We start from the raw sequence: 15,053 nt of genomic DNA, 5'->3' as shown, positions 1-15,053 counted from the left end.
GAAAATAAGACTAAACTCTCCCACATTTAATGGTAGATTAGGGAAGAAAGAAGCAGCAGGACAGAAGTAGTCATAACTGCTGAAGTTTTCTTTTCATGGCAATATCATTTTTAATTTCATGTGGAGTAAGAATTCCTGTCTAATATAAGAATCAGAAGACTTGACTTCCAGATTACCACCTGGGATTTCCTAGGACTTCTTTATGATCTGAAAAAAGAACGTTTATTTTCCCTACCACTCTACATTATTATGAGAAAGCAGTAAATAATATTTTTAATATTAAAAGTTCAATGTTACGAGTAGATATATGTTTGACGCCAACACCATAATCATGCATTTTTTTAGAAGACACTTACAAAGCTACTCTCAACCAAAAATGTAGTTTTATTTATAGAGTTTAAATGAATAAAGAGGTATTTTTTTTCTGCTTGCATATATTGTTATCACTTACTTAGGATGGTTTGTTGAAACATGGTTCCAGTCATATGGGATTCTTCACTGGCAGTGAACATTTGGTCTCACACCTGATGTGGGACTGCCTTTTTTTCTTTTCTGGAGGTAGCTTCAAAGATAAACCAGTCAAAGAAGGGTAATTCATCATTATTAATATGTTATATAGTTTAACCTTGAAAGAGTTCAAATCACTTTAAAGGTTTGCTTTAATCAACATAATAATTATTAATATCCACAACATTCTTTGTGAGGCAGTTGGACTTGAAACAGTCTATTAACAAGTGTCTCTTTTTCCTCTTAGGGTTCCCTGGGGATACAAGGCCCCCAAGGTCCACCTGGAAAAGAGGGTCAGAGGGTAAGTAAACTTGGAACAACTGGTAGGCATTACTAACTCAGGGGCTACTTATTTCAGAACACTAATGAAAATGAAACCGGAATATAGCAAGCAGATGGGCATCAGGGAGTATCAACTATCCAAAGGCTGAAATTCGAGATTTGAGATTGTGACAGAGGTTTGGCAATTCAGAAAATTCTGTATTTTCTCAAGATTGGCAGCACAAGTGTTGATGTATTGTTTGGATAAAATGAATTAGCCCTAATTTGATCTACAGCACTTTGTTCATATTTTTAGTTTTTGAGTTAAGTTGATGAGTATCTTTGTGGGGGTCCAGCCTATTTATTAATTCCATAAAGCTTGTGGATATTAACTACATTCTTTATCCAAATTAAATTTTTGACTTTAGTAGCCTTTTGTAACTTTCCTTTCATTGCCATTTATTGCCTTTAACTGAGACAAAATAGCGAATAAATTGTAATTGCAATTGGTAGTACAGCAATAACCTCCTATTTTGAGTCCAGTTCAATTTCATCATTCCCCAGTAAAAGGAAGCCCTGAAGTGTTATGACAACCGGTCAGCTTCATATGAACAGTAGATACCCCATTCTTGTAGTTTACTGTTACTATTATCATTTTCAAATCATTTTAAAGTCTCAAAAAAATCTTGTTGTGCTTTCTCATATGATTATTTATGACAGTCTTTGTGCTAAATAGTACCAGTACTGTCAACTTCTGTTCCCTTGTTGATGAGCATTCCATGACTTTGAGTATTTAGATGATTTGCATAAACTTGAGCTTCTGACTCTAGTCTCATATTCTCTTATTGTTAACACCAAATATGTTTCTTAGACATTCTCATTTATTATTCCCAGTTCTGCCTTCCGTAAAAAAAGTCTGTTATACTCTTTCAAGTATTTGAGGGTCAGTGGTGTATTGTACCAAAGTTTACCTTTTATCAAGTTAATAAAATCCCAATGTTCTTAACTTGTTCTCTTATATGGATTCTGGACTCTCCAACATGCCAATAGTCTTTGCCAGAAAACACTCATTGACTTTCCCGAGGTGTCAAGAATGGGACTGGATACATGTAGTCTTACTTAGGGCAAAGTAAAATGAGGCAAGTACACCCCGTACCACAGACAATGTGCTTCTATTATGGCCTAAGACTGAGCCAATGCTTTTTTGTCTGGTATTGCACTTTTGACTCGTACTGACATGTGGTCAATTAAATGCTCCTCCCTTTTTATTTTAATGAAAACTCCTAAGTCAGATTTTTACCCAGCCTTTCGTTGTACAGTTGCCTTTTTGAATCACAGAGTAGGAACTGATCCTTGTTGTTGAAGTTCATCTTTCTGGATTTTAATCCCTAATACCATTCTATTGTTTGGGGGCTTTTTGGTTTTTAAAAATGACATGAATCCTGTTTTCCAGTGAAATATCTCTCAGCTTTATGACACTTTAAAACTTGATAAGCCTACCTTCTGTCTTCATTCAAATCATTAATAAATCCTGAACAGAACAGGGCCTGGCAACCCTGTGTAATGCCAGCCTAAGCAACCATCTTTTCCACCACTGATGTCCTTGCAGTGTGACAATCAAATCATGTACAAATGTATTTAAACTCTACCACCTTCCCACTGACATTTCTTGATTTGGTTTGTAAGATAATTATGACAGACTTTTTAGGTACTAGCTGAACTGAAAAAATATTTAAATTAGGCCTTTTAAAAACAATAATGCTTCAAATTAAAATTGTACCTTTTCAAAGCTTGCATTTCATAAGAAAGTAGATTAAAGAATAAATTAAACATGTATTTTTCATGATAATAATGAAGGAAATTAGTTAAATTGTAAAGTTCAACCACTATTTTATGTAAATTTACTCCATTTATAAATGTGTATAGTCCAGATAATTTTATATTACTTTATTTAATCTTCTGTAAAGAGTAACATAATGTCAAAAACTAAAGAATGTAATAGTACTTATTGACACTTTTAGGCATAGTTTGTCGTTATTCCTACTGCTGTTTCACAAATGCCCAGTTTATCAAAAGAAGTAGCTAGAGCAGATATTATTGACATTATCCACATTTACAAATGATTATACGCATTTGGATTATGTCCATATATGCTCAGTGATTTCTTCTATTTTATAAGCTACTTGACTGAGAAGCAAAGGAATTTAAGACATGAGCGTTCTTACATATTTACATTTAGGTCCACCTGAGTGCCACCATTTCTTCTCAGCTCAAGAGTTAAGTAGCACTCTGCTCTTTTCAGCCATATAGATGTACTTGTATGTGTATGCCTGTGTATATACATACATATGCACATTCTGAAAGCTAAAACCAATAATTTTTCTGTTTCACTAAAGTTTGCAGTGGAAAACAATAATGAGAAAAATCTAGGAATTTAAAATCATTTTTTATTGACCCAGTGTCAAAAACTCTTGTATTTCAATTATGAGTGTTTGACCAAGAAGGTATTGACAATCATTAAGGCTATTTAAATGAAACAAAATATATGAAGTTTCATGCATGTTATTCCTAGACATAATGACTGTAATGAGAGCAGAACATTTAATTTTAAACAAATTATTAACTTGTTGGTTTTCCTCAGTGATTAAGTAGGTAGTAGCTACTACTCTACCATTATCCCACAATTATGGTGAGTTTCAAGCATGGTTGTCACATTTGAACATGCTTTGAAAAATATCAGATATTATGGAAATGTTAAAATTGCTGCTATTATTATTATTATTAAAGACATAAGATTCTGATCAATGAATTCTTTTACTTTTTCTCTTTAACTCTTTGTGTAGTTTTCTATAACACAATAGCAACACTATCTTTTTACAAGTACCGTGCAAGAGTTTTGTTTGAAATTTTGATTAGTTGATGTTATGTTTTTAATTATCATTTAAGCTGCTAAATCTTCATTTACAAAGTGTTCATTTAATAAAATGTAGAAGTAATGTGCTTCTTATACTTAAAAGCTATTCTTAACCTTAACAATGTTCTGTGACAATATGTATCTGAAATTAATGGCCTCTTTGTTTTTCTCAACTTCCTGATTTTTTTTTTTGGATCTTTTATATGCCTTTATTTATTTGTTTGTTTGTTTACTTTATCTTCTTGAAGCCCTGCAAGCAAAATGTTTGGTTGACACATTTTCTAGTCTTATATCCTTTATGGATTCACACAGTTTTTAGAATTCAATGAATGTTGAATATTTACCCTAAGCTACAGATGAGAGAATGTTTCAGATCACAATGAGGGAGAACAGCATGTCAGGGGGGCCTTCCTGGAGGTTAAGAGGGTGTTCAACCCATCATGAGGCAGAAAAAGACCAGGAGAACCTGGGCACTGCAGGACCAAGAAGTCAACAGAAGAGAGGTTCAAGACTCATGGAGGTTCAGCAGAATTAAAATTTGGAACAAAGTAAGTGGAGAGATGTTGGATAAAAGAAGTGGCTGGAATTGATGCCAGTGGAGAGAAGTTCACTTGAGTAGTGAGGAGGGCACTGGAAACAAAACTCTCAGGAAAATGTGTAAGGAAATTGGGGCATGAGTTGTGAGGAAGGAGAGTCAATGTGGTGGAGGGAAAAGAACAGGAACTGGATGGAAACCCAGAGAAGTATCTTCATGAAAAGTAGACTATTTCAGATAGCAGAGCATGTTCGTGGATGTTAACAAGAAATACCACAAAAGAACTGGCGTTATAAAAATTCCCTCCAAGATGTAGGTTCCTTGTAGGATTTCTTAATTTTCCTAACAGACTCTCCCCACAAATAAGAAAAACAATAATTATTTTAATGTAACCTTGAATTTTTATTTTATAGTCACATTAAATGCATGTCTGAATGATCTCAAAGTTAGTGTGAAGCTACCCTGGTCTTTTTAAAAGAAGTTCCTCTGGGTCTCTGAAAAAGGACATTTACTGGTGAACCAACTAGTTACTGCCCCAAACAGAAGTTTGTGTGGTTGAACCAAGATGACACCTCACTCTTGCACTCTGTTGCAGGATTCTAATTTTGATCCTGAGCAGAAACCTTATGTTTTAAATTCCTGTAACTTACCTCTCTATCCTGCCCTGTCTTGTTCTCAGTTTATCCTCTCTGCTTGTGCCTGTCATTTCCGGGCAACCATCCTCTTGAATGCCTCTTTCCAACATTTTTATGCAGATTTTACTTTCCCATGAAGCTCCAAGCTGGCTTTGAAGCAGTGCCTAGAGTCAGGATTCCTTGCATTCTAAACAGCACAGACCCCCTGACCCCCATCAAAATGTATTTCTTTGCACCAGCCCTCACTTGATGGCAAAGAGACTAGGTCACATTTCCTCTGTGAGCTGGGAGTCTACTAAAGTACTGGAGGACAGGGCAAGCAGCATGTCTACTTAAATCTTATGGTGCAAGCAACTTGGGATTTAGCACAGAGGTTGCAGCACCGACTTTGGGGCCAGATTGCCTGAATTCATTTTTATTTATTTATTCATTCATTTATTATTAGTTGTAGTAGTAGTATTTTGAGACAGAGTTTTGCTCTTGTTGCCCAGGCTGGAGGGCAATGGTGCAGTCTCAACTCACTACAACCTCTGCCTCCTGGGTTCACATGATTCTCTTGCCTCAGCCTCCCAAATAGCTGGGATTATAGGCGTGCACCACCGTGCTTGGCAAATTTTTGTATTTTTAGTAGAGACAGGGTTTCACCACATTGGTCAGCTGGTCTCAAACTCCTAACCTCAGGTGATCTACCCTCCTCAGCCTCTCAAAGTGCTGAAATTATAGGCATGAGCCATGACGCCTGGCCCAGATTTCCTGAATTTAAATCCCAGCTTTACTGATTATTAGCTGTGTGATCTTGTGTGAATTCCTCAGCTACTCTGCACCTCAGTTGCCTCCTTTAGAAAACGGAGATTATAATAACACCTACCCCACAGGGCTGTGATGAGGAGTATGCCATGTAGGTGTTAGCTATGATCATTATTCTCCTCCCTAGACTAGTGATCTCAAGATGTTTATAGAAGGGAGTACAAGTATATGGCTTCAGAATATTAGGACTTGATTAAGGAGAATATCTAATTGATCAAGAAAAATTATTTATGATAAAATGACTTTTTTCACTACTACTACATTTAATCTATTTTATTTAAATTTTACCTGAATCTTACTTTATTTAGATGTCCATTCCCAATTTCTAATGTCCCAGAAGCTTGAGTGTTTATCTAATGATAATAAAATTAAGTATTTAAAAATGTCTGCAAGATAGAGTATTGGGTGCCAGCCCCAACCCTGTACCTGGGAGCCCCTAGTCCCAGTGGTGACGACGGAGTGAGAAAAGAAATAAAGACAAAGACAAGAGTATAGTTTCACGATATGAGTCCAAGGGGACCAATGCAAGCTCACTGGAACAGTGTTGTCCCTGAGCTCTGGGCTCCACACACTTTTATTAGGTGCATTATCTCATTAATCTTGGGGGCTGTGGTGAGGGGAGGTGAGAAAGGTAAACTAAAAGTTATTGTAGGGTATGACAGAGTCGGGGGAGAGTGAGTCTGCGGTATTCAATTGCATATGTGTGGTTCTTAAGAAATGCTAACTTAGGATACTGAGTTTTACCACTCATGGTTATCAAGGTACATCTACATAGAAGCACAATGGATAAGGCACCACCAAGTCTGACCACACGCAATGCATCAAGGGGCTTTTATCTCCTGAGCATTGCTGACACACAGCAATAAGAGTTACTCCATATTCTGAGAATCTAGGCAGATTCAGGATATGTCTGCCCTACAAGGCTTTCCAGCCTCCAAGCTCCCATCTGCAAAGACCATCCCAAGTCTTGTGAGCAGAGGTCGCATTCCTTCCCAGAGTTCTTGCACAAGCCCTCTTTACGAGACCCTTAATGCAGATTCTATGTTGGTAAGAGATCTTGGGACCAAAGCAGTCTTTCCTGCCTTGCAACCACACTGCTGCATTCCATGGTTTTAAAGCACTCTCAAATGGTCTTTAATATAGGCCTCCTGTTATCACTAGATTTCTGTTTTTACAGGCCTTAAACAATTTTTATTTTACTGCACCATTGTTTGGAGTTTTCTTTACTCAATATTTGATCTGTGGCATGAATCTCAGTGTATAAAAAGCAAAGCAAGCTTGTAATCATTTAACTAGAAATAACATAGATCTGCCCCTGGCCATCTTGGCCCACAGTAGAGTATTTCCTTTTCTTTAAAGAAAAAGATGAAGATTGGTATCATCATTGTGGAGTAGCTAAGACCTCAAAATTGGTTTAATAAACAAATCATGCTGATCATGTGTAAATTTACCAGGACTTTCATGTAAAAACACTTGGTGTTTCTTCTGGTTTGATTCTGAACTGGTTGATATACTTTACCTAAAGGAGCACAAACAATGAATTATGTTTTTAATAAGTACTGGGGTATGTTGATCTCATTGGGTAAAAGGACATCGAAATCATTGCTTCTATGAAATCAACATGTATAACAGGATTCACCTAAACAAAATTTTCCTTAAGCTTATTTGTTTTTATGGGACTTGGGATATTTTTCAAGTGAAATTATGCTCCTGTAGTCTAGCCATTCTCTATGAAAACTTCATAGAACACAGCAAGACAGTAAAGCAGGTTAAACCTGCCTCACAGTTCAAAAACAATAGTGTTGCCAGGTGCGGTGGCTCACACTTGTAATCCCAGGACTTTGGGAGGCCCAGGCGGCCGGATCACCTGAGGTCAGCAGTTTTACACCAACCTGGCCAACATGGTGAAACCCGTCTTTAAAAAAAAAAAAAAAGATTAAAAAAAAAGTAGTGTTTTATTTGCTGCGGTGAGACATGTCTGTAATCCCAGCACTTTGGAAGGCCAAAGCAGGCAGATCACTTGAGATCAGGAGTTCAAGACTGGCCTGGCCAACATGGTGAAACCCTGTCTTTACTAAAAATACAAAAATTAGCCGGGCATGGTGTAATCCCAGCTACTCAGGAGGCTGAGGCAGGAGAATTGCTTGAACCTGGGAGGCAGAGGTTGCAGTAAGCTGAGATTGTGCCACCGTACTCCAACCTGGGTGACAGAGCAAGACTCCATCTCAAAAAAATACAGTGTTTCTTCTTGCTTTAAGATAGCTTTTTCCAAGGTACCAACTTCACAGCTACAAAATGTTCTCACTGTTTCAAGGAAATGATTTCAGGGCCTGGTAGAAACACTAACAATTGTCTGCAGTTGCACATCCTTCATAGGCTTGAATTTTGGAGAGGAGTCTTATAGAGAAAAGAATGGATAATTATGAATTTTCAGGAAGTAATTTTGTTAGTTTCACATTAAAACAGGAGATATGACTGTCTTATCTTTATGTGTCAAAACTGAAAATGACCTTTAAAATGTACATTGAGTGTTTCGTAATTCTGCTCTCACTATAACTATGACTTGATATCCTTCCACCAGGAATTTGTCTTACTAGCAAGAAAAAGTCAAAAATTACTTTAAATAATAGTTTAAACTCTGGTCATAGGTAGAAAAAAACATCTTTTTTTTTTGCTTGGATATATCTATAAATGTAAACATATACCTTAAAAATAACATGTTAAAGGTTCTGTATTCTACAACTATTGGTTCATGCTTATTGCTTGTTATAAAATTATTGGCATATAGATACAATCTTATTTTATTTATTTGCTATGACGTTTCTTCAGAATGTCTCCATGAGGATTATCTTGAGAGCTTGTAAGAGATACCATCCTTAATTCTGTCTGACATTTCTAAATGAATAACTGGGAAATCGTGTACCCTTTTCAGGTTCCAAGCAACACTTGCAGAACTTTCTCCAACACTTTGCTTGAATTTACAAAACCAAGTATGAAAATCGGTGGATAAAAATAAGCAGATCTGGATTTATCCCTGCATTCCTGTTTGCGGAGCTCCATAGCCAACTTTGGGTGCTTGGTGTCTCCGAAAATTGGATCAAATACAGTTGCTGAAGCAATGTAGTAAGACAGGAAAAGGGAGGAAAGGCTAATATATGTTCATATCAAACAAATACCCTCAAGGGTGAGGTTATGTAGCAAGGATAATCCTCTACTTTTGCCTCGTATTCTGTTACTGGTGAGAAAGATAAATCAAGGAACAAGATACTGGGAAGCAACTTCTAGCTCAGGCTAATTAAGATCAGGTGAACAAGAGATGTAGCTCAGACTTTGTGAGCACAGGCCATCCCTTAGACAAAGTTAAATAGCACAGCTAGTTAATGACAGTATGGCTGTGTCTCCTTGTGGTAAATTGTACTCTAACTAGTGGTCTCTGCAGTGCACTTGAGGTAGAAGAGATAAAATGCCCTGGAAAAGCTGAAAATGAGAAAAAAATATTGTAAGCAATGATTTTGTTCTAATAATACTTATATCAATTGTAAAGCAACAGTGAGCTGAAGTTCTTACATTCACTTAAATGAAGAGTCAAATGACATTATTTGTATTGTAACAAAATAATGTAATAAGTATTCTGTTTTACATGGATTAGTAAAGGGAAAATATTTTGTATTTTCAAGTAGGAGCCTGAGTCTGAATGGTTATTTATGTGAATAGACCCAAGAGCTGTTCTCTGATATGGAAGAGGCACATCATCTACTGGGGACTCCTTCAAACTGGAGACGTTCAGCCCCAGAGGCCGAGTGGCTGAGAGCTTCAGAGAGATGAGCCTAGAGAGGTGGGGGTGGACCCATTTTGGGAACATCAAATCATCACATTTTAGAGCTAAAGGAGTACTGTATCATTCCAGCCCTCCAGATAAGAAAACAGAGACCCAGAAAACACTGGCAGTTCTCCAAGCCTGCAGGGCTATTTATTCTAACTGTTCTGCATGACATACAGCCATTGTCTGTTTTGTGGTGTCATACCCAAACCCAAATTTGCATGTTTTTAAAGTAGAGAATATTGAGAATTTAACCAAATCCCTAACTTTTTAAAAAGATATTTAAAAATCACTAACTTGATTTTTCTAATTAAGGCCACACACTAGAAGAGACAAATATAGGTAGGTACAGCTGATCCTTTTGTGGTCTCCACACATTGTAATGAGCACACATTCTGTCCCTATAACCTGTGCCAACAGTTGGGAACTAGCAATGCCTGGCCAGTGAGGGACTGGGGTGACGGGAGGTTGGTTGGAGAGAGTCAGAACTGCTGTTTTTTCAGGAGGGCAATTGGATTAATTTGTGACTTCAGGCTAATCACTCAAGACTAGTCTAAATTTATCTGTTTTGTCATAACTTAGCCTCAGGTATATTATGGGATTAAGCCAGAAGTACTTTAAATGCACTCTGGTGACAGGTGTTCTATGAAAGAGTTTTATAAATATTACCTACTTAGCCACAGAAACACTTAAAGAGAATAGAAAAGGCGAAAGCACATTCTGCCAAAGTGGCGATATGCTAATACACCTGTATCAGGATCTTTATTCAGAACATTACACTGAACATGTTAGTAACTATTTCATACATTTACCATTAGAAATGTCAGGTAGAAAGTTATTTATCCATTTGGGATGGAGTGAATATATGTGTGGGTGGCTGCCAAAACCAAGAATTAATCACAAGTTATTAATCAGTTTGGAAAATAAAAACAGATAAGTTTCAGAAATGCAAAACATTTGGAGCATGAAACATTTTTATGGCCTAATGACTTTGAAAGCCAGCAAATTATGTTTCCAATAAATAATCAAGGCCTCAACTTTGTAAAACTCTATAGTATTTTGAGTTACCTTAGGTAATGGCACATAATTCTCAAAGTAACTTTAATTTTATAGCACTTTTGTTTTTCTAATACATTATATTTTAATTATCTAATACATTATATTTTAATTATATTTAATTATCAATCATCAATTATATTTTAATTATCAGAGAGAAGCTATTGCAAAGTAAATGTAATACTATAGTTCTTTAAAAAGTTGAAAATTTCTCTTTTCTATGATGTACGTAGATTATACGGTATTTTCATTTCTAAATTTCTTGGCATAATAGTATTGAGAGTAGCTCTTGAATTCTTCAGAAATACCTTAGAGACTACTTTTTCTCATTTTCCTCAAAAACCAGTAAACTTTCTTTGGTATTTTATTTTTTATTATACTTTAAGTTCTTGAGTACATGTACAGAATGTGCAGGTTTGTTACATAGATATACACTTGCCATCGTGGTTTGCTGCACCCATCAACCTGTCATCTACATTAGGTATTTCTCCTAATGCTATCCCTCCCCTAGACTCCCACCCCTGACAGCCCCCAGTGTGTGATGTTCCCCTCCCTGTGTTCGTGTGTTCTCATTGTTCAACTCTCACTTACGAGTGAGAACATGCAGTGTTTGGTTTTCTGTTCTTGTGTTAGTTTGCTGAAAATGATGGTTTCCAGCTTCATCCATGTCCCCACAAAGTACATAAACTCATCCTTTTTTATGGCTGCATAGTATTCCACAGTGTATATATGCCACATTTTCTTTATCCAGTCTATCACTGATGGGCCTTTGGGTTGGTTCCAAGACTTTGTTATTGTGAACAGCGCCACAATAAACATATGTGTATATGTGTCTTTATGGTGGAATGTTTTGTAATCCTTTGAGTATATACCCAGTAATGGGATTGCTGGGTCAAATGGTATTTCTAGTTCTAGATCCTTCAGGAATTACCACACTGTCTTCCACAATGATTTAACTAATTTACACTCCAACCAACAGTGTAAAAGCGTTCCTATTTCTCCACATCCTCTCTAGCATCTGTTGTTTCCTAACTTTTTAATGATTGCCATTCTAACTGGTGTGAGATGGTATCTCAATGTGATTTTGATTTGCATTTCTCTAATGACCAGTGATGATGATCTTTTTTTCATATGCTTGTTGGCTGAATAAATGTCTTCTTTTAAGAAGTGTCTGTTCATATCCTTTGCCCACTTTTTGATGGGATTGTTTTTTTCTTGTAAATTTGATTAAGTTCTTTGTAGATTCTGGATATTAGCACTTTGTCAGATGGACAGATTGCAAAAATTTTCTTCCATTCTGTAGGTTGTCTGTTCACTATGATTATAGTTTCTTTTGCTTTGCAGAAGCTCTTTAGTTTAATTAGATCCCATTTGTCAATTTTGGCTTTTAAGGCCATTGCTTTTGGTGTTTTAGTCATGAAATATTTGCCCATGCCTATGTCCTGAATGGTATTAAGGTTTTCTTCTAGGATTTTTATGGTTTTAGGTCTTACATTTAAGTCTTTAATTCATCTTGAGTTAATTTTTGAATAAGGTATAAAGAAGGGATCCAATTTCAGCTTTCTGCATATGGCTAGCCAGTTTTCCCAATATCATTTATTGAATAGGGAATCCTTTCCCCATTGCTTGAAGAACCAGTAAACTTTTACTTTGATTTTTTTCATGAATTATTGTAGATAAATTTGATATTTTTTGACATTTTTAATATGTCCAACACAAGCATATACACATATGTATGTACATGTATATAAGTATTATCCATTGTGTTTTTTAAATTCACAACAGTATATAACATATGTGGTGATCACTATATTATGGTGTCATTTGTGCCTCTCAAATCACTATACAATGCACTTCTTGAACACTAGAAAGGATTTTTGTTTGTATTTCTTATGTGAGAGATGTTAACAATGTGTCTGTGCAACTGTGAGAAAGAATGCCTACAGAATATCTACAAGTATATTTAATACCTTGAATGTACATAAAATTCAACAATATAAACACAAATAATTTATAAGCATTCAATATTTTTATTCGATAATAATGCCACTTTAAGAAAATTAATCTTAGAAAATACAATGAAAAAGCAAGGTATCATTGGAAAAAAAATCTCCATTTTTTGTTCTGCCATACTGAAGGCTGTTGCTTCACACTCTCCATTGGCCATGTGTTTTATGCGGTCTTCCAAATCTTTTGCAGAAACATTTCCATAGCTTTGTGCATTTATTCAATCATGTTTATAGTTTATTTATCTTCAAAAGTATTTGAGGGTCTTATAAATGCAATCAAATCAAAATCTCTACACTGAGAGGAAAAGATAAGAGCTAATTATTAGAAACTAGGAAAAAGAAGAAAATAAGCAAAAACACCTATATTGAGTGAGGCAACTACATTTGAACAAAAAGCCTCTCTGAGAGATCTGAGAGCCTATTTATTTACTCAAGAAACATTTGAGTGCCTGTTTTGTGTGAAATACCATGGAAGTTGGCTTAAGTCAGGTTTCCCTAAAAGCAGAGCCTAAGATGGGATTTTTGTATAAGCGATTTACAGAACAAACCTGTAAGAGTGAGTGAAGCAGACAAGGGAAGAGAAGAATGCAAGCAAAATATGCTTTAAAGAGCATGAAGTCTCTGATCCCACAAGATACCCTAGAGCACCACAGAATTTCTCCTGCCTTGAAGCAAGGGGTGAGGCTTGCCCCACTTAGGGTGGGTAGATGGGCAATAACTTCCCAGTATCTCTAGACCAGGTAGCTCCTGTAGACTAAGATAATCCTCCAGGAAATGTGCAGATAGAAGCTAGTAGCAGCCAACATCCATGGCAACTGAGCCCAACCAAGCCTGGCACCAACTGCACCTGTACAGAGGTTAAATAAAACATAATCCTTAAAATCACTGACAGAATCCTTGATGGCTTTTCAGTGAAAGTGAAGACATGATGTTAAAAAGAACTTTGATAATATTAACCCCACAGGCTGGGCTCAGTGGCTCACGTCTGTAATCCCAACACTTAGGGAGGCCGAGGCAGGCAGATCACATGAGGTCAGGAGTTCGAGATCAGCCGTGCCAACATGGTGCAATCCTGTCTCTAATAAAATACAAAAATTAGCCAGGCATGGTGGCGAGCACCTGTAATCCCAGCTACGTGGAAGGCTGAGGCAGGAGAATCACTTAATCCCGGGAAACAATGAGCCGAGATTATGTCACTGCACTCCAGCATGGGTGACAGAGGTGACTCCATCTCAAAAAAAAAACAAAAAACCACACTATTCTTTTAGTCTAATCAATAAGTAATAAAGGACATGATTTTAAAAACCAGTAAAATGGCTGATAGGAGTGACATCAAGGAGATTGTATGAACATAGACCAGGCAAAGGACTTAAGTTTCAGAAGTAATTGCTGATGTATCAAGTCTTAAATGATGATAGTACCTTTAAATGAAGTAGAAAACACTTTAAGAAAACATTCTTTTAGAAGAGATTAGTCAGTTTGAAGCCTACAGCATTAGGGCTACTGAAGGTATCTGCAATCAAAAGTGCACCAACCCCTTAACATGTGAGTTGAGTAGAAGAACAAAGTTTATTGTTAGCAAGTCATCATTTTAAGGACAATAAATTAAGCTACCACAGTGGGATGAGGGGGTGGTGCACAAGGGAGAAACTAGAAAGAAAAGAACTGAGAGTACAACCTTGAAATTTGGGTAAGCCTATATATAGGAATGGAGTGGAAAGTCTGAAGTATAGAGAAGTGGGAGAATAAGAAGAAAGTTTTGAAAGGGAGGGGGCTGCCAACTGATATGGAAATTCTTCAGAGGTGTCAGGGAGGGTGAGGGCTAAGGAAAAGCCATTGGTGATCTTGAAGGAGGCTGGTTTCTTAGAGTGACTGTATTGCACAGAGGCAGATGTGACACTACATGGATCTCGAGAGTGTAGTAGATATTGAGAAAGTGGGGGGATTATGAACTATTATTCTCATAAGCTGAGGTAATGAAGCAGGATAGGCCGTGAGAAACAGACCTCTCGGACACTGAACTAGAAAGGAAGAGGTGTTTATTATTACGGCCTGGGAGCAAGGCTTTATGTTTTGACTAAATGGCCAAGCTCCCCTAACAAAGAGAAGCTCTGCCTTTATATAGCTTACACTCTAGATATTAACATGAAAGAATCTTAGGTTTACAGCCTTAGAAATTACAAGTGAAAGGGTCTTGGGTTTACAGTTTTAGAAATCACATATGAAAGGGTCTTGGGTTTACAGTTTTAGGAATTACATGTGAAAGGGTTCTGGTCTCCGGATGGAGGAGTGGGGTGGGGGTTTGATCTTGTTTAAGTAAAAACAGTGTTTTCCAGAGAGATTCCCCCATACCACGCCTGCTGTCTTATAGGAAGGTGATTTAGGAGGTGCCGATCGGCCAGCCTTTTCTTCTACTGAAATGCAGTGTGGAGGTCAAGGGGGGAGGTGATCCTAGATGCCTGTGGTCTCCTTCCTCAGTGTAAAGAGAGATGACATGAGACTACACAGG

The 15,053-nt window shown here is 36.8% G+C and overlaps 1 protein-coding gene across 1 annotated transcript in view; it reads left to right on the top strand.

Annotated features, from left to right (window-relative positions):
• The window catches only part of COL19A1 (collagen type XIX alpha 1 chain), a 357,310-nt gene that overhangs the window by 193,758 nt on the left and 148,499 nt on the right, over positions 1-15,053 (top strand). The window contains exon 15 of the mRNA XM_064360928.1: positions 755-808. Within this exon, the coding sequence (XP_064216998.1) occupies positions 755-808 (54 nt within the window). The remainder of the gene's footprint in view (positions 1-754; positions 809-15,053) is intronic.

The sequence above is a fragment of the Aotus nancymaae genome, unplaced genomic scaffold (genome assembly GCF_030222135.1).
Source record: "Aotus nancymaae isolate 86718 unplaced genomic scaffold, 86718_ANA_hifiasm-v0.15.2.pri h1tg000040l, whole genome shotgun sequence".
Taxonomy (NCBI): Eukaryota; Metazoa; Chordata; class Mammalia; order Primates; family Aotidae; genus Aotus; species Aotus nancymaae.
Note: the sequence above shows the minus strand (reverse complement) of the source record. Positions and strands in the feature narration are given on the sequence as shown.